The sequence below is a fragment of the Hyposmocoma kahamanoa genome, unplaced genomic scaffold (genome assembly GCF_003589595.1).
Source record: "Hyposmocoma kahamanoa isolate Upper Pololo Valley unplaced genomic scaffold, ASM358959v1 146, whole genome shotgun sequence".
Classification (NCBI taxonomy): domain Eukaryota; kingdom Metazoa; phylum Arthropoda; class Insecta; order Lepidoptera; family Cosmopterigidae; genus Hyposmocoma; species Hyposmocoma kahamanoa.
In genome coordinates this window covers 365,704-386,584 of record NW_020653521.1, presented here as the reverse complement: position 1 = coordinate 386,584, position 20,881 = coordinate 365,704, and the positions used below count along the sequence as shown (strand labels likewise).

The 20,881-nt window shown below is 36.1% G+C and overlaps 1 protein-coding gene across 1 annotated transcript in view; it reads right to left on the bottom strand.

The window, feature by feature from the left end:
• LOC113240514 (RNA-binding protein Musashi homolog 2-like) overlaps window positions 1-20,881 on the bottom strand; it is a 237,854-nt gene that overhangs the window by 8,976 nt on the left and 207,997 nt on the right. Inside the window, exons 2-3 of the mRNA XM_026477845.1 lie at window positions 7,537-7,688; window positions 6,915-7,105 (exon numbers count right to left, since the gene is read on the bottom strand). Coding sequence (XP_026333630.1) covers window positions 6,915-7,105; window positions 7,537-7,688 — 343 coding nt within the window. The remainder of the gene's footprint in view (window positions 1-6,914; window positions 7,106-7,536; window positions 7,689-20,881) is intronic.

Below are 20,881 nucleotides of genomic sequence, written 5' to 3'. Positions count from 1 at the left end.
TCGGACAAACTCGGAAATCACGAATATTTCCGAACGCAGTTGCCGTGTTTAAAATTATCGTATTAAAATAGTACAGCAGACGGAATTCCCTATGTATTTCTACCATTAAATAAGAAAGTTCTTAGTAAAATTACTTATTAATAAAATTTCAACTAAATTCTTTATTATTATTGCATTTACCATAATGTTTTACATAGGACCACCCTTTTTAAGGCGTTTTGTCAGACCTTTTACACGTGCAGCCTGTGGACAAACTACACTAAGAAGGCGGTCAACGTCTTGCGAGTCCAATATAATAACGGCTTTAGGAGGTTGTTGGGGCTACCGCGCTTTTGTAGCGCCTCAGGTATGTTCCCAGAGGCACATACAGACAGTTACGGTGTAATAGTTCGTAAGAGAACTGCCTCCCTGATGCGTCGCGTGCGTGTTAGTTCCAACAGCCTTATTCGCCTAATTTGGGAGGACCCTGCTTGCGCTTTATGGAAACACTGGGACTCGCTTCACATGGGTTCCAGGGGCTTGGTGTATGATTTAATGTGATAACATGTAAATTTTATGTAATTTTATTATTCAATTTTAGATTTAATTTAATATTTAATTTTCACTCATATATTCTTTTTAATTAATTTCTCAATTTGGAATTTTGATACAGTTTTAATAATTTGTCTTACTAACATAGGCTATAAGCTGTTTGTTACTAACATGATATGGACTATGTCCGAAATAAAAATTTTGAATTTGAATTTGAATAGGATGGAAAAGGCTTAAAGCTAAATTAACTGCGCATTATGGACCCCAAAGAGCACTGCAAGTTATATTTAGAAAGAAAGGAAGTTTTATACTTTATAATATTTTGCAATTTGGGAACGTTGGTTTGTCCTATGCTTATAAGTTCATATTTGTACAATTGCAAATGAACGAAAGTTTTTAATAGATCAAATAAGAAAATAGATTATTTATTTGTTAAATATTATTAATTCAGAAAAATAAGATTTTTATTACCAATTGATAACAATTTACTTTTTGTTTTTTCATTTATTTATAATTTATATCAATACCATTTGTGTTTACTGTATTTTAGTAGTTTCAGGTCATCTAAATCACACTAGGAAAGCCCTGAGAAATAAATGTTGGCCGTACAAATGTTTCTCCCGGTCCGGCAATCTAACCCGGGACCTGTGCCGAACCGTAAACATGCTGTCATGGAAGCAGCAGAAATGTTCTTGCAGGGTGTAATATTATTTTTCTATTAACAGCTCTTTCTATCAACATTAAAAAAAAACATTTTTCAAAAATTTTGTATTTAATTATACATCAGTTACTTATACGATATAGGCGGTCACAGCGTATGGTCGTGGTTTCCAAGATTTCCCGATGTACAGATGGCAGCACATCAAGCTACATATTGACGGATCTTGTTCCGTTGTTCTGGAGGTGATATTCGAACTAAAGTGAATAGCTTGATGTGCTGCTGACAGGGCCTAATTGGCATAACCTGTCCATATAAGGCGGGGTTACTGAACTTATAGTGCATGGAGTCTTAAAGGTGAATTTTGGAGCTATTTGACGGACATCCATTATTGGAGCCAGATAGACGCGCGTCATTGCAATCCGCTAACCATTCTCGTTCTGCATCTTTTCGGAATATGTCCAAATTTTTAGAGGGGGTCCTTGACTAGAAAAAGGTTAAGAAACCTTGAAATTGAGGTATAACATTTAAGACCTGGCGTTTGCTTCGCCGCGGAACCAGATGAAGCTTGTGTTAGGGCGAAAAACTGAGGAGATCTTTGGGTACAGTCATGCAAGAGAATATATGCTGTAACATGTAATAGGTATTGATTTAAAATCAATACCTATTACGTGTTACTCTTATCGTGTTAAATAAAAGTCACACAATTCAGAATATTACTCTGTACGAAATTAGCACTTTTTATACTATTCGAGCACTTTCTTTACCCTATCTTGACAATTTCTACCATCTGCAATGAGCACTTCAAGTGTTATCCTAAAAAAATTACCATTTTCTACCAAAGATAGACGGGTTTCTACCAAAAGTTTCAGTTAGTCTTCTACGTATTTCAGTTTTCTACCAAAGGTATTTTTCTACCTATTTTATTTTTCTACAAAACTGTTATTTCTCTGTGAAGTAATTAGCTAAGGTGAATCAATGAGTTCTTTTTAACGTTAGTGTTGCAATATGAGAAAATTTTAGTAACATTAAAATAAAATTACGCAAAATTATCAAACCTAAAAAAATCTATGTTTAGTAAAAAATATTCTCCAACTCTTTATATTACTAAAGTCTAAAGTTAGCTATTTATTTAATTTTTAACTTTAAATGGCAACACTAAAATTACGTCTAATTGTTTTAATCATAGCAACACCAATGGGGATTCTACCGGAAGTAGAGAAGTCTAGATAGATTTTAGTTATGATCTAGGCAGAGAGTTAGTCTAGCATGCCTTTGGTCTATTTTAGTGTACCTAGTTATACTTTTGGTTCAACCATAGCCCAACAAAGTCTATTGTGTATCATGAACAAAAATTTCATTTTTTATTTATTTACCTATTTTGTTTCTTTTTATTTATCATAACTTACGTAATTTTAGAAATTAGGCGAAATTGAGTGATAAACATATCTGGAATCAGCAAAACTTGATCCATAATCCTCAACAAGCGGTTTTTTTATATTTGTCATCACACTTGCTCTTAAACAGTGTCAATGTCTTAAACGTAATGAAATAAATAAATAAATAGATCATTTATTGTCTCAGAATAACATTTAAAAAAATATATACAAAGCAAAGATGTCAAAACAGTAAAAGTAAATTGAGACAAAAGGCATGGGCTCAGCTTATGCTGAAACGGTGATCACAGATTTTCAGCCTCTGCCTACCCCTTATGGTATTGAGCGGGAGTCATTGCTACGAGGGCTTTCATCTTATATCAATTCCTTAAAAACTAGCTCGTACCGATATCCAAAATAACAAATGCGCATAAGATTATAATTATAGTTATTGGTATAATAATAATTATTGTCTAAAAAAAGGAAAAGAGAAAATAATACAAGTAAACAAGTTCATGGGGCCTGTGAGCGTAGAGCTATTTCATTACATTTGTAAGGGATTTTTATAATAATCTCAGTACAGAGTACTTAAAAAACCGACCTCAAAAGTACGTGGAATTACGTCTATTTGCTAAGTTTTATTGAAATATCCACTAGTTCGCCCCTACACAGGACTTGACACAGGAGATAATAAAAATCGGTAAAGTATATTGAGAGAAAAACGCCTTGAATTGGAGAATAGCAAAACCAACTACTAAAAGAATTGCTCCTTAAGTAAAATTTAGGCGCTATTTACAAAAATGAATCTTCGTGATTATTGATTGGATTGAATGATTTTCTTCAAAATGAAATGGGACCACTATGGAGGTACCCTTTTTCTAACAAAAAAAGAATCATGAAAGTCGGTTAAAAATTTAATTACACTGTACTCCCTTGCCCTAAGATAAAGCACTAAAAACTGTAGTTTTATAATATAATCAGGCACGTCTTCGTAAAATTTTCAATCGGTTGTATTTTTTTTAGTAATGTACATAAGAAGATTGGAACTTTAAATCGTGAAAGTAGCAAGAGGTAGCAATTATTGATAATATATACTTCTGGAAAATCTGCTCCCTTCATGCTGAACAAATTGGCCACTAGCCAACCTGATATCAGAATAGCTGGTCAATTATTATTTTTACTTTCTCGGAATCTATCAAAGCTAGCAAATGGGTAGCAATTCTTGAATATACACTCAGCGCCCGACGCCACAGGCAACCAGCCATTCTGACATAGAGATCTCTCGTAGAGGTCAATTAGATGATTTCTGCACACGACTATACTTAACTATTTAACTATCACTACATTTAACCGACTCCAAAAAAGGAGGAGGTTCTCAATTCGTCTGTATGTTTTTTTGTATGCATGTTACGCGATAACTCCGCCATTTGTAAACCAATTTTGATGATTCTTTTTTTGTTGGAAAGAAGATACCTCGGATGTGGTCCCATTTAAATTTCAAGAACATATTCCACATCTAAGGGTGGCAAACTAGGGGATGAATGACTTTTGAGGTCGGTTTTTGTAACCGGAGGTTAGGTTAGGTTATTAGTATTTTGAAAATATATATTTTATGTCTGACACATCATGGCTGTATGCGTTTGTGCTTTTTACATCATTTTAGTTCGAGTTGTATTAACTATGGAATGGAAGATGCCATGTGTTTATAAAAAAACGTGTTGTGAAGCGATATATTTTATTCATACAAGATATAAATTTTGTTTCGTGGAAAATGTGATGAAAAACATTGTACGTAGCATGGGCGCTAAAAAAATTACAAACCTAGAGTCATTAAAAAACCCTCTCAGCCTTCAGCTTCGGACTTCTAATAAACTCGTGTTAGTAATTTCTTATTTGCCGCCCTTAACCCACAATGTACTATTAATCAGGTTCAGTTTTATTGAAAAAAAAAACCGTTAGGTGCCAATACTTCGACAGTTACCAAAACGCAAATGTGTTATGACAAGAAGGACAATATTCGTCCCGTCACTTGATATTATAAAAATATTTTGGCACTCTAGTCGGTTCGACTTGCTCAATAACCGGGTAATGCCAAAATCGATTCTAATAATGACTCGAAAGGTCGTTGACATAAACTACATAAGGTAATAATAAAGATTCCGAAAAACCAATGAAAATGCAGCTAACTGTATAGGGATTAATGCTAACCAAGGTGCGCTAAAATGAGTTACTGAAAAACAAACTCAGAATATAATTATCACAAATTACAGGTTTCTTACCACGATATGATTTCTTTTTATTAACCGACTTCAAAAATAGGAGGACGTTCTCAATACGACTTTATGTAATTTTGTGAACCGATTTTGAAGATTCTTTTTTTTGTTGGAAAGTGGGTACCTCAATATTGGTCCCATTTAAGTTTGATGACAATATTTCACTATTAAGGGTTGCAAACTAGGGGATGAATGACTTTTAAGGTTGGTTTTTTTAGTACTCTGTATTGAGATTTTCCCGATAATTGGAAACGGTTACACAGTCCAGGGCCACAGTTTGACTGGCGTATCGAATTGAGAACCTCCTTTTTTTAAGTCGGTTGTATACATTCCACTACTAGCCAGTCTCTTTTGGCAGCTCAATAATGATTTAAAAGTATATAGTTAAGAATTGAGGAAAATTTTTGTTCATGATACATTTGTGGTATTTTCTCATCTTTACGTGGTCTACCAAGACCAAACCTAACAAGAGAATACACTGACCGTGGTCCGATGCGCCTATACCGCCTTACCAATAACTCTGTCTTACAGAAAAATGTGTTAATATTATGTTCAATTCACATCTGTATTGCATTGTATTGCTAATTAAATAATATAATTTTTTTATAAGTAGAACTGTAGGGAGTGTACATCTTAGAAATTAGTAAACAAAGATCAAAAGATCGCAACATAGTCTGGTAGATATTAGCATGTAAGTTGAGGCAGAGGTTGAGGAGTTGTAGCAAATTACAGTTGAAATTTTTTGCAGGCAAGTTTATGTACACGCCCTAACAGTGTAAAAACAGTCGCAGATTAAGCATTAAACATAACAAGCATCATTGTACTTACTTTCGACTTTATCTCATTTTGAAAAGTGTTGTTCTTGCTTGAACGGCTTAATTTTACTTCCTCTATAGCAAAGACTCATATTTCGAAAAGTATAATATTTGGGAAAGCAAATAAAAGAGAAAAACAGGAAATACAAATTTTTTTTATGTATCAAAAATATTTTTCGTATTTAAAAAAACCGTATCAGTCAAGTGATATCGAACAATTTTGAAGGTAAGTGAAAAAGGTGCATACATTGTATACAAGAAAGGTTGCTGGTAAGAAATTGTTACATAGCAACAAGGTCACCTGTTGCACACTAACTTACAACATTTAAACTTAAATTACTGTTCAGTGTTGCCAGCTACAGTAATTTTAAGTTCAATGAAGAATCTTTCATTAATTCATTAATTTCAAGATATTTTCAAAATTATTATCAGTAATGGGTTAGATCATTTTTACAAATATTAACGTTTTATTTTCCATACTTATTTTTCGTGTTATGCCACATTATTATCGAAGGTGCGATAATTAAGGCATCTAGCATTATTTAAAACTGGTTTCTTTTTAGACTTGATGTAGTTTTTGCCCAAGGTTAAATTTTTACGCATTTCCTAGCTTAATGTCCATTCAAGTAGTAGTAAGCAAAGCTCTTTGTGAAAGAGCTCATCCCAAGAAGTACTTCCACACATTTCTGCCGCTATGTTCTGGTGAAATTACAGGCACAGTGACGGGATGAACAAGTCGTACGCTTAGTGGTAAGCGACTAGTCTGTCCATAACAGTTGCAGTGAGAGCTTTAAATCACAAAGATTTGTGGGGCACTACCACTGCGCCCGTCACTCTGAGACAAATTGACAAGTCCCACGTGCCTGTAACTTTACCAGCACCCTTACCCTTCAAATCCAGAACGCACTAATGATCATATTACTGCTTGGCGGCAGCAATAGGTACGGTGGAAGTACATCTCTGGACGAATTCTTCCAAAAGGAGCTCTGTTGCTACTGAAACTTTATCTCTAAGAGTGACGGACAAATAAGCATGTGATTTTAAGCTCTGAGCCACTGTTGTGGACAGGCGTGTCGATAACCACCAGACGCGTGACTTGTTCCACCCGTCCCTTGACACCATATTTTTTTAATGTCATAAAGTAGTTAGTCAATAAAAAATGCTTGTTCAGTTTTATGCTTTATCTGTGATAGCCTAAATCCCTTTACTTATAAAAATTCACCTTATACCTATAAATCTCCAGCGAATATTAAATCCTCACCTGTGTCACCGGATCTTTCATGATGAGCACATCGGTGACAGGTCCAAACATAGCGAAGTATTCTCTGAGCTTCTCTGAACTTGTCTGCCAGCTGAGGCCGCCAACAAAGAGCTTTGACGGCGATGGGGAGGTGGTGCCAGTGTTTGTGGGTGTCGGTGCTGGTGTGGAGCGACCACTTGACGGGGAGGCTTCTGTAGAAAATAAGGAAAACATTAGATTTACAGACACATATGCAACACCATCTAGCTTATTTCACTCATTTCTTTTTTATTTGCAGTTTTATTTATTATTTCGTTTTTCTATTTGTTACAAAAATTTTTCACTCCATTAAGTTACTCCACAATCTGCCCTCAAAATGAAAAAATTATATACTTATTTGGGATCAGAAAAAGAAGTCATGTACCTGATTTTTTGTAAATAGTTATTGGAAATACAGTAACCTCAAAAGGTATAACTGGCATGAACAATGAGATTTTCTAACATAATAAGGTCATATTTAACACTAACAGGGTCATATCTAACATAAAAGAGTCATATTTAACATTTGTAAATGTCTTCAGAGTGAGTTAGTTAGAGTTACAAAATTGAGTAGGTAGCTACTAAATTGTGATTAGGCACTTACTGATAGGTTGTGGTTGTGGCTGTGGGGCAGCTGCCGCATGCTGGGCACTAAGCACATGGACTGGATGGGGAGCAGCATGTAGCTCAGAACCCACCAGGCTGCCGTCCAGGACCTCCACGCCTCCAACTCCCACCCCCACGCCGAGGGCTCCACTGGAATATAGGCTCATCATTTTTATCACCTCCAAAATATCTTCTTTACACACTGAGATGATATACTTGTAATATTTTAGCGTTTTATTGGTTATTTCGCACTTTTGAGTGGTACTTCTTGAATTTAGAGTTTCTTTTCGGGGAAATACATTCAAATCCGAATAATAATCAAAATCGATATTTGAAAATTAGGTTTTAAGTTATTTTTTTTGTACGAAACCAAAGAAAATTCGCATACAACAGACGGATATACTAATTAAAACAAGCTTATAATTGTTTTAAATACGAAAACAACAATTAAAATTGACTACAATAACAAAGTCCAAAACTTTCACAATGGAGTCAAACTGATTTTTGCAAATTCGCTTTCGAGTATAGAACGCGTAAAATTAGCAGCTTGGACGTTCAACTTTGTGTTTTTTCAAAGTTTTAGTAAGCAAAGAGTTTTTATAACGTCAATAATACGCGAGAAAAAGTTGGAGGAGTTTTTGTACGCTGGCGTTTTAAAAAAACTATTTATTGAATAACCAGTCCGCCAAGTCGCCGATGAATTTAGTGAGTAATTATGAAATTTCGGCTTCCAATTGCGTCCGCCGATGAGCTATGACAACATCAAAACACGGTTTATTAAATAAACAAAACAAACGACGCGTCGCGATCAGCCATCTAGTTTTTCCATTGAATAACCACTTTAAACACAACAAGAAGTATTAAAACAAATCAAAATATGGCACCGAAAATAAATAGAACAATATTTACATTATGACATTCATAAAATAACTATCTAAGTCGCTTTTGTAATGAAATTGAGAAAAAGATAAAGTTTCGAAGGCAGCCATTTCAAAAAATTGTTTATGGTTCCGGTCAAATGTCATTATTTTATTAGCGAACCACGATAGAACGTAACCTGATAGAGAATGTAATAACATAATATTTTTGGTAAAAAAAAATAGTTTGTTAACAAATGTACAGACTTATTTGTAATAGATTTAATGCAATATTTAAAAAATATATACATATAATCACCTACGAATACGTAGTTTCATTAAAAAACCATCTGAACTCAGGTATACTAATCTAATTTTTCAATTTCTTAGACATTACCCATTTGTTGTGGGTACAAAAACTCATTCACGAAAACATTTTCAGGAATGAGAAAAATCCATACCTGGTAATAGGAACATACAACTGGGAGCTTTTATTTTATCGTAAATATACTTATTTCATCTACAGCTGCTCCACCAAAATTACCTTGCGCGTTTCATCTCTAGGGAAACTATTACCATCCTTTTTACTCTTACGAGGTTTTCCGTTTAGCAGACTTGCTTGGTCTCTGTCACAGGTTTAGTGTTGTCCATGTCAAACGTACAGAGATTGTATAGTGTTATCTCGCTCACTTGAAGGGTGGTAGGCGGACTCCGTATATCATCTGTTCTCCTACTATTTACACGTCGTGGAAACCTTGACGTGTTTCAGTTGACTTTGTCAACGTCAAACAAAAATACTAGTAACCGAGTTGTTATGAATACTGGCCTTACACAGGGTCCAGGGTCCTTTTTTATTATTTTATAAATATGTTATCGGAATCGTTAACTGATTATACGGTCCATAATCCACTTTGCTGGTCTAATGCGGGTTGGGAACTTAACACGTTTATTAAGGGCTATGAACCTTCTTCGCAGGGCAGGTTTTCCTTCAAATGTACGTAACTTAGAAATTCAAGTCATAGCACAGTATTACATAATATCTTCCCATAGTCATAGGAAATACCAATCATCAATTAAAAATATTATTGCTACTGGTAAAAAAGAATTTAAGATCTGACAATATAGTTTAGACGCCTTAGTCCCGAAAAACGAATAAAATAAAAAAGCATTGATGTAATTTCCGTTTATTAGACAACATTTTTAATCGCCACGAAACGCCCAAGTATTTTAAGTACGAAAAACGCATAAAATATGAGTGTATAATCTACTACCTCCAAAAAATTTAATTAAACGTTCTAATCCAACATTTACATAAAAATATGAATGCTAAAGCCCCATGATCTATGAGAAATGTTAGAGTTTCGGCGGTTGACCGCTTAATCTTCGAAAAAGTTTCCTCCGAGACGTCCGAAAGTGGGTTCTTTTGGTGAGAACCATAAATCTTGCGCGTAATTTATCTTTCCCGAGCGTCATGTAAGGAATCTAAAGATTACAGCAGTTAAACTTGCATTAACAAATAATATCGTTTCACGTAAGTACATATACATAAATATACGTACAAATAAATAAATATGTATACGTATGAACAAAAAAACAACCTCAAAAGTTTATGGAATTACATTTTTATTGATATCAGTCAACGGAAAGTGGGTGAAATCCAATGAAACGGATTCATCTTCCAATTTGACCACTAGAGGTAAGTAACCCTTTCCAACAAAAAAAAAGAATCATCGCAATCGGTTCGCAAATGTCGGAATGTTCGCAAATTACATAAACAAAACAAAAATACAGTCGAGTTGAGAAAGAGTGTCCTCCTTTTTTGACGTCGGTTAAAAACATTTAATCTCTCTCTTTTAGTTTTATTTATGCAAAAATTTTAAAAATTAGCCATTGTATTTTTATTTATGTAAAAGTAAGTCATACGACCCTACGGCAGGACCATGTCTAGATATATGTCTGTGGTAGGACGAAAATTTTGACTTTAGAAAACTACTAAATATAATTGTTGGGATTTTTTTAAAGCCTATACTGACCCATTGCTGGACAAAGACCTTTACCTCTCTCCACACCTCTCTGTTTTGCGCCACTAAAGTGAAGTCTTAGGTGCGCGCCTAGCTCATCTCTTCGTCGACGCTGTGATCTGCATTCTGTGGTGGATTTCGCTCACGACTCGTACACTCGTAGTACCACGGGCAACAAAGGGTATATCTATGTGACATAATTAATTCAATTTGAGTATTAATTTTAATTTGACCCTGTGGCAACATTTTTGCTCTCTCTATGGTTCCGGTAGGATTTTATTTTCAACTGCCTTCGAAACAGGAGGAGGTTCTTTTTGTGTGTGTATGTTACGCGATTATTCTCGCATTTGTGAACTGATTTTTTAACCGACTTCAAAAAAAGGAGGAGGTTCTCAATTCGATCGTATGTTTTCATGAGGTAATTTTTTGGTGGAAAGAGGATAAATATTCCACCTCTAAGGGTGGCAAACTAGGAGATGAATCCAGTTTCGCTCACTTTCCGGCAACTGATTTCAATAAAACTTGGCAAATATCGTAAATTCACGGACTTTTGAGGTCGGTTTTTTTAATATAAAAGTTATAATCTAATATACAAAGGTCTCCAACAATCTAACCGAAGAAGAGGGAGCGGCCTGTAATAATAATAACTACTATAATCGTTGGCGGTATAATCACGTGCCCTCAACGTATACGAGGTTTCGCCGCGAAGATTGGCTACACAATATTTTAGTTTTATTGAGCCACTTGTCAGAAAATATGCGGTTCGATAGATCGGCCACTACCAACTAACCAATTCTTCATGCGCACTCCTTCATCTGAGATATACACATTCCTTGTTCGCTTTCAATTAAATTTTAAAACATGTTTTACATTGAAAAAAATAAATAATGAAAATTAATTTAATTTTTTATTGAATTGATGTTCAATTAATTTTTTATGTGAAATAACTCCACTAGTTTGTTATAATTATTAATACAAAGATCGAACACTCAGAAAAAATTCCTTCGATCCGGCCAGATTCGAACCTGAAAATTAATTATTATTATTATTACTATAAAGAAATTGCATGTCATTAAATTCAATTCAAATTTTTAACGTACATGTTACTAACATAGTTTCTTAAGGTTTTGTAACTACTATACTATGGACTTATTTGTCTGATAATAATTAATTTTTAATTTTAATTTAATTTAATTTAATATGATATCATTGATGTTTTTATTGTACTTATAATATTCATATATTTCTTGTGAAACACTCCACTAGTTTGTTATTATTACAAAGATCGGAACTGCAACAAAGAAAAATTTCTTCAACCTGGCTGAACACTAACCAGCGATTTTTGCCTTAATGTGGCTACCGCTCTGCCAGCTGTTGAGTTTTAAGTAGAAGTAGAGATCCGTGTGAAAGAGTTCGTCCACGGAAGTATACTGCCACCTTACCTATTTCTGCCGCCAAGCAGTAATGTCAGCATTACTGTGTTCCGGTTTGGAAGAGTAAGGGTGCAGGTGAAATTACCGACACTTGGAACTAGTCAACCTAAGGTGACGGCCACAGTGGCAGTGCCCATAAGATCGTTGCGATTTAAAGCTCTTGACCTCATGAACACGACTAATTCTCCCGTCTCTTGATATCATAAAAAAGTAAGTAAAGTAAAAATCAATCTTTAAAACGAAATGTCTGCTACAAATTACTCTGTTCCCCAAAAAAAAAAGCGACAGTCGACAATTTCCTCAATCGGGAAGAAGTCAGTTCCCTTGACAATGGACTTTTCCATAAAACCATTAATCACAGGACCCTTGCCGAGCACAGAAACCGGGATATCAACGATTCACCAACGCCTGAGACTTTACGACGATTTAATTTGTCAAGGTTCATGAAAAAAACAATTGTGCATCGGTTAAGAAGTCAATTTTTTTTATAAATAACAGACACACGCTAGGGCACAATCTCACCTGATGCTAAGTTGTAGACATTTAAAAATACATATTCACTCTTGCCCTGAATAGCCCCAAATTGTATTTTCCGGGAAACACAGATGCCGTAGATGCGGTAGAGTATTCGATTCCTTTGCCGTACCCATAAAAAAGGAGGAAGCAAAGCGCTTATTGCGAATGGGTAGTAGGTATATCAACGACAAGGATGGAGTGCACTGGACCTCTAGTCAACCGAAGGAGGAACGGTGAGGGTGGAACTAAATTGAAAAGTTCCTGTGCTCACTCCCCGAAATGTATCCGATAGAAAAGCGGCAAGCAGGTTACTTTTCTGCGATGGTCGAGATTTTGTAGCTTCGACTCCACAAGAGAATTGTTGTTAATAAGTCTCTTTGCTTTTCGCTCCACCGAGTCCAAGGCAGCCAATTGATAATGGGTAGAGCCGTCCCAAAGGTGGCAGCAGTACTCCATACACGATCGAACTTCTACTTTATACAGAATTTGAGCAGCATAACGTTTTGTGCTGATGTGTACAGTATTCTAAGCAATCATTCATTTAATGTACAATCATGTAGTTGAGCAGTCCCAGAATGGTGGCCAAGAGGACCAAAAAGGCCAGTGAGCAGATCACGCACCGGCTCGATGGTCTAACGATATTGTCAGATTTGCGGGATCTCGCTGGATGCGGATGGCGCAGGACTGTAAAAGTTGGCGTAATTTAATGGAACAACCTAATAAGACTCGCTATTATCGATCGGAATAAGCCGATTTCGACTACCTTCGTGGTTGCACGAGTGGTATTCATGGTGTTGCCATCTCTGGGTTCAATCGCCGGCTGAGTTCAGAAAAACTAACTTTTTAACTTTTTGTGGTACCGTCGGTTCCAGTTTCCATAACACAAGTGCTTTAGCTACTATGGGATCAGTGGATCTACTGTCCTTCGTTGTGTGTCTTCGTTCGACATTTCGACCGAAACAAAAGACAATGTCAAGTATGAAGCTTCATTCGCATCTTGCGTTTTGCTTTTGTTGAGTATCGGACGTACGTTGGAAGGAGAACGGAAGTGTACACCCAGAGCAACGTATGTAATGTTGTCTAATATTTATTTATTTAGATACATAATATATTCACCTAAATTTCAATCTGATGGAAATAATAATAATAATATAATAATAAAATAGCAGACAGCTAAGAGGAATTCCTCAACAATGTACAGCAGCTACCTCGTGTATGGGGCCATATGATTCGTTTTTACGAGACTCGTATCTGCGTTTCAATTGGAGGCCGCGGTAACGGACATAGCGAAAGCGGATGAGCAAAATTTTGAGGTTGGTTTGTTTATACAAAAGATATCTTTGAGCGGAATGTCAAAACGAATTTAACGGATATATTACGGCTTTTCATTTTGCGTGATAATGGCAGCCCTCGTTAAGAAGTCTTGAGCCTTGATTTTCCCTTTTTGGCGAGAACCCGAAATCTTCCAATCAGGAGCTAATGGATCTTCTGAACTTGACCTCGGCGGTCGTAAATCGTACCTCGCCAGTGGTGACAGATTAAATGGTTTGCAAAGGCTAAAGGTGAGCCGATTCGTTAGATGGTCTTACTTTTTACCTTGAAGGGCTCTCAATGGTTCAAATTGTGGTCAGGCCTTTCAAGTGCCCAAGTTGAGTGAGAGGGTCAAAATGTATTATCGGCAAGGATGACACTACACTATGGGAATCGGCTTAAACTGGTCGGAACAAGTTTTATGTCCACGCAGCAAGAGTCGTCTTAGAATACCTCATATGTAATTGCTAATTAATTTTTTTTATTTGTATTTTAATTAGTTGAATACAATTCTTTCAGAGGCTATATTACTTTAATAATTAAATATATTTATATAATATAAAGTGACGGGACGAACAAGTCGTATGCCTGGTCGTAAGGCGACACGCCTATCCAAAACAGTTGCAGTGCCACTCAGAGCAAAGATCTGAGTGGCACTGCCACTGCGCCCGTCACCCTGAGACATAAGTTGAAAAGTCCCATATGCCTGCAATTCCACCAGCACCTTTTACACTTCCAAACCGGTTACTTGATTGTATAGTGCATTCATTAAGTCAATTTGTTTTATTTTTTTTTACTAATACTGCTAATAATAGGAGATGTTTGAAGCAATGGATCGTAGCTATCTGAATAAATAACTTATAGTATTATAATGTCTCTTTCGCTTTTATTATATGGATATAAAGTGTTTTGTGACCGACTCAAGTCTATTTCACGTCTATAGAAGTGGTTACTCCCTTATTTGAAGACAGGCAGAAGCATTTGTGATTTTGACAGGGATTATCCATCGCCGTAAAGCTGCAATTTAATTGGAAGTCTCCCCCTTGTCTGACGTTGCTGGGTAAGGATTTCCTTCTCAATTGTTTCAATTTAAAGGCATCCACAGTGATGTTTGGTTATATGACTCGGTGTAATAAGAGCACACCTGTAAAATTACAACTTTTTAGGAGACAGGTTTTAAGATTCTAAGAACGAAATTTTTTGAAACTTTTTAGGAGAATAATAAAATTTCGCTCATACATAATTTGTCTCATGTTATTTTTATGACTTTAATGTGATTATGACACTTTTGACCATATGTAATCCAGAGAATTTTATAATCTTGCTGACATCGTAGGTTCGTTCCTTACGAATTTTTTAATTTTAATATTTTGCACCTTACTAACTCGGAATGGTTTTCTTTCTCATAAGAAATCGTTTCTTCTGAAAGCGTTTTTTCCACGCTAGCGTGGAATAGATTTTTGAACTTCGACTTTGACGGCGATGGAGTGTGGTGCACCTAATACCTTTACCTTTTTACTTTCGATGAAAAAACAAACAATTACACGTTCAACTACGCGATTATCGTACATTATTTATGTAACATAAATCCGTTGGTATATTTTATTCTTATTATTGTTGACATTAAATTGACAACGATAAGTAATTTTGTTTATTAAAACTGATTTGTTATAGTTCAACTTTTCAAAGTTTTTCTTTCATCTACCATTTTCCTCGCTATAGTGAGGTGAAAAGTTGTGTGTTTCGCTCGGGATTCTATTTTTGAACCATTCGCTTCATTCCATCTGTAAGGGAATGAATATGGTTTATTGAATTTCACCCACTTTATGATATTGATGTAATTCATCGTAGATGTAATTTGCTTTCCGAGCTGGTCTGTTGATGGAAATCGCAGACAGGATGAGAGGAACTCCTCAACAGTGTACAGCAATTACCTTGTACTTGGGCACATATGGTTCGTTTTCACGAGGACTTCTATATGCATTTCAGTTATCCTTGAGGAACGAACACAACGATAATGGATGAGCAAACTTGTGAGGTCGGTTTTTTTTGGAAAAGTTATAGGTAATTATTATTTTTTCACTTCAATAATCTGCAATAATAAGTCGCGATTTTAATACCAGCAGTTGGTTTAACTATTTTGTACAAAAATCGCACCAAATACGTTTTTAGCACACAGTGGCGAATGCGGTATAAATCTCAATTATACATCAACGAAATACCCAAAGTGCACACCGGCAACGCCGCTACGAGCTACGATAATTCAGCTACGAGGCTGAAAAATGTGCAACTGTGGCTTTTTAAAACATTAAGTTGTGTATGTTTTGTGAAAGAGTTCGTCCAGGGAAATACTGCCACTTTATCTATTTCTGCCGCCAAGCAGTAATGTGGGCATTACTGCGTTCCGGGTTTGAAGGGTAAGGTTGTTGGTGTAATTGCAGGCACATGGAACTTGTCAACTTATGTCTCAAGGTGCATGTATGCATAGCGGCAATGCCTCTCAAATCTTTGCGATTTAAAGTTTTGAGTGGAATTGCAACAGTTATGGACAGGTGCACGACTTGTTCATCCCATTACTTGATATAAAAAAAAAACTAAACATAATTATTCATCCATCATACCTAACTATGCGACTAGTTAGTTTATTTAGTTAAAAAAGTTTCATAAAAAATTTAAATAACAATTTACAGTATTTATTTGACTGAGTCCACGGTGTTAAAGCTTTTTACTTTTTTTTTCTTTCAAATTACCTTTGGCGAAGTCTTGTACAAAAAATAACCCGCCGTTAGCCATTTCGTAATCGCAGCTCTCGACGCGAGAGGTGAAATCGGTTAATCACAGATCGCGGGGTCAATGAACTTTAACCCATATCTCTGAAAATATTTTTCTCTAACCGCTTTCAGTTTGAACTATCACTGTGGGAGTAGTTTTGATGGAGTGGATTAATTTCATAATTTAATATTGAATAAAAAGTTTTTTTCTTGCGGAAAATCGATAGGTGATTGAGGGTGTCCATTGAGGGTGTGTGGATTTGAGAGGGGGTGAAACGGGGGTGGTATGTGCGCATGCGCGAAAGCGGGGCGCGGCGCTAGCCACCCTCCACGCCGCCACACGCTCGTCGAACGCGCTGCCTTCCACTTCGCTGCAATGCTTGCGACAAACTTCGAAGAACTGTACAAAAACGCAAGTTGCCACTATATTGTCCTGTCACAGCAGTAAGTTCCCAGCTACTGCTGCCACGGGACAACTCTGTGGAGACTTCGCACAATCTACTACAACAAAACGAAGATTTAAAGAAGATTTCGTCACCTCAGTGTTCTATGTTACTAAATTTTGAAGTTTACTTAAAATCTGTTCACAGGTCAAATGTTCAAGTGAAAACGAGGCATTGGATTCGTTTTTCGAAAATGGGAGCGGCCGAATCGATGTGGCTGTACAGGAGACGATCGATGCTCGTAAAAATTCAGTGTTTTTTTTAACGTGAAAGTGTTATTCGTGTGCAAAGTGTACGATTACAATAACATAACATTAAGCAAATGTAGACATATAGTTATGTAGATTTCATAATAAAAGTAGATGGATAGTGTGGTAAATGGTTTTTGGGAAAGGGTGCATGTATCGAGCGAGCCACAGCGCATGCGTGGATGATCTCAATGCAACAGACGCCATTTTGTTTCTAGGGTACCAAATCCTTATTGAGACGAGTATCACCCCTCTTTTTTAGATTTAATCTCTTCATTGACTGTTTAGATTTTGTTTTTTTTTTGTTTTTAGATTTACCTTTTTTATTTTTTCGTTACGTCTATTAAGAATTAGTATTGAAAAGCAGATATAGTAGGTTAAAAATGTAATGGAATTTATTAAACCGAAAATAGTCTTTCTCAGCATGTAATTTACAAGCATACAAAAATATTTCCTGTTATGTAGAAGAAAAGTTACTACACTATATATTGATTCTAAGTCAAAGTTAAAGAGTCTTGATTTAATAGGTAAACAAAAATGACGTGCTCTAAATATTGTATCAGCCTATAAACTTTCTGAGAGGTTGTTTCAAAGGGTTTAGACCACAGTCCTATCAGTTGTGAGGTTTGACGTCAGTCAACGTTATACACCACTCAAATTAAAATTTTCACTCAAAAAAAAAAAAAAAAAAATCTACTGCTCATTCGTAAGGCAGATTCCCCTGAGAAGAATAAACCAGAAACTCTAGGGGTTGCTCTTTATAAATATACATTTGAATACATTTATCATTACAATATTTAATTTAAACATCGTAGACCGAGACTACCTGCATGAGCTAAACGGGTAACTACCACGGATTTTTGTTATCCAAGTACGCAGAAGCCCTTTAGTATAAAATTTTGTATTTCACAATAGTTTTAAACCTCGTAAATGGCTAAGTTTAATTATGAATCGGAATGTTATAGAAGCGTACACATTGCCCCTTACATAAATTAGAGAGTTTATGAAGACAACTGTCAAGAACAGGTAGTTTATTATTTTCCGATTTCAAAAAAAAGGAGGAGGCTGTATGTAAGTTTTCAGATATTTCCGTCAATTGTGAACCGATTTTGAAATTCTTTTTTGTTTGAAAGGGTGCATTCTCGTGGTGGTCTCATTGTCGCCAAGTCAGAATGTGATGAGGGGATCCCATGAAAATCGAAGGAAATCGTCATATTTTATAGGCATGTCCGAGTAATTAACCAATTCCTCTATCACTTGTGCACCGATTTTGAATATCCCTTTTTTGTTTGAAAGGGTATACCCTCGAGGTATACGACTTTTCACTTGACACAATATATGTAATCAACAAATCACCGTAACCATGTCAACCAGAAAAGAAAATATAAAATGTATAAAGGAGTCCGTAGCAGTCCCGTAGCCACCAAGTAGTCAGGAGCTGATGAGGGGATCCTATGAAAATCGAAAAAAACCGACAAGCGAACTTTTGAAGTCGGTTTTTTTTTTCAATTAAAAAGTTACAATTATTATTTCTCGTACTAATATTATGTCAGTCGCTATTTTTCATAAACAAATTAATATTTTTCTTAATTAAATTTTTATTGAATTGATATTCAATTATTTTTTGTGAAATTATTAAGATCGACTATAAAGTCGTTGAAAAATCAAATACAAAGACACGACGCAAGCTCATAGAAAAATTCGTGAGGTGCGTTGGTTCGTTCCGTGGCTTAGTTGGTATAGCGTCTGGCACGGTAAGCTAGAAGACGTCGGTTCGAATCCGATCGGATCGAAGGATTTTTTTCTGAGTGTTCGATCTTTGTATTAATAATAATATTTTTCTTAATTTAGATAACATTTTCATAAATGTACTGTGATGTCAATGTAAGAATTTTAATCTCTGTAAACTTATCTCTATGTCATTCTTCCTATCATATACCAATAATCTCAGTACAGAGTAAAGTAACGTAAGTAAATGTATCAGTACTTCACAGTAATATAACAAAAAAAAAAAGAGGGCGGGCTTTCGGCCGTGTGTGGGTGCGTGCGTGCGAGTGTGCGTGTGTGTGCATACTTGTATATTATAAATACTAAATGTTTGTACTACTGTTACTCATCATGTTTTTTATTACTTCATTTTTAAAATTTACCTTAGAATTACAAAATGGGTCCAGTCCACGAAATCCTTTGTTATACTGTCTTAAAATACGCAAAATAATAGAATTTTGATCATAATTTGTCCGGTGCGCAGGTGGACAAAGCATTACGGTGCGGCGCGTGCGTTTAACTAATGCTCCATTGCAGCTTGGCGGCAGAAATATGTAAAGTGAAATTACTTCCCTGGACGAACCTCTACTGCTACTAAAATGCATACAAATTCCATTGCAATACCTTTGAAATATCAGATGATATGCTCATTTTAGTTCTTTTAATACATTAAAACGTTCTGCCGTAAAGTTGGGAATTTGGATTTAATTCCTTACGTACTCACTTACTTATGGAGGGATTGATATTGTTGCTCTCCTCACTAAATACTATAATTGAGCTTTTTGTTGAATTAAAAAATAATAATTGTATGTCTACCTTTCTTGTATCGTACACTTTACACACGACGTGACAGACGTGTGTAAAGATACCATGCTGCATGCGTTACCATGCTGTTCTGTCACTCGGAGGTCCCGGATTCGGTTCCCGGGTCGGTAGAAATATTCGTATGGCCTACATTTATTTCTCTCGTGAGTTTTGGTATAATTTGTGGTTGTCTATGTGCGTGCCCATAGCACCCGTATAAAAAAATACTTGAAACGAATTATGTAGGTATGACGGGGTCAAAGCGGGGTAGGATGAACGCATTGACTGACCTTGAGTTATTCCCTAGATAGATTAGATAGTGTCGGTCGCTGGTGTTTATGCGTATGCCCAGGTGCTAGGGGGTTGTCGCGCCGCCCACTCTGGTCTCTCACAGACAGATGAGATGCTAAGATGATTTTCCGTATTGTCGTTGGACAACTGCTGCGGTGATATCGCGTCAAAAGCGACCGTTCGCTTGCGCGGCGTAGATGCAACAGGACCCGTCAAAACGGGGAATGTCCTAGTGTCCTATGTGCGTGTTTTAGGATAGGAGTAGAGAGGAGATGATTAGATCATTTATGCATTTGCGAAGATGCCTACGTAGCAAACCTGACAACGTACCTATATATATCTGAAATGTTATAACTGTATACTATTAAAGTAGGGGCGCGTTCTAGGGGTAGTTATAGACTCAAAACTCAAATTCGCAATGCATTTTGATATAACAGTAAAAAGAGCGGTTAAAATGTTAGGCTTTATAATGCTTAACACTAGAAGTCACCTAGAGAGTGCTTGCGTTACTTGAAGCCCCTCATACGCCATTCATTCTCATCGTATCGAGAGCATCCAGTAGACCTTCACAAGACATCTTGCTTTTACAGTGCCGAATTTTTCACACCGTCAGCCATACAGACGTCGTTTGGAGTTTACAGTATGTGTTCACTACGGGCTCGTCGAACTGCTCTGGGGACCATGTTCCTTTCCAACATTATTAGAGGACGCATAAAATGTAATGAACTGGTGGAATCTCTCCTATTCTCAGTCCTTTATAGTTATCCTAGACAAAGGGTACGAAAGATTTTTTGTATCCCTCCGTATAGAACTAACCTAGGTCGGCACTCGCCAATTAACAAAATACTATCGGAATACAACTTCCTCACCGCTTCTGTCAA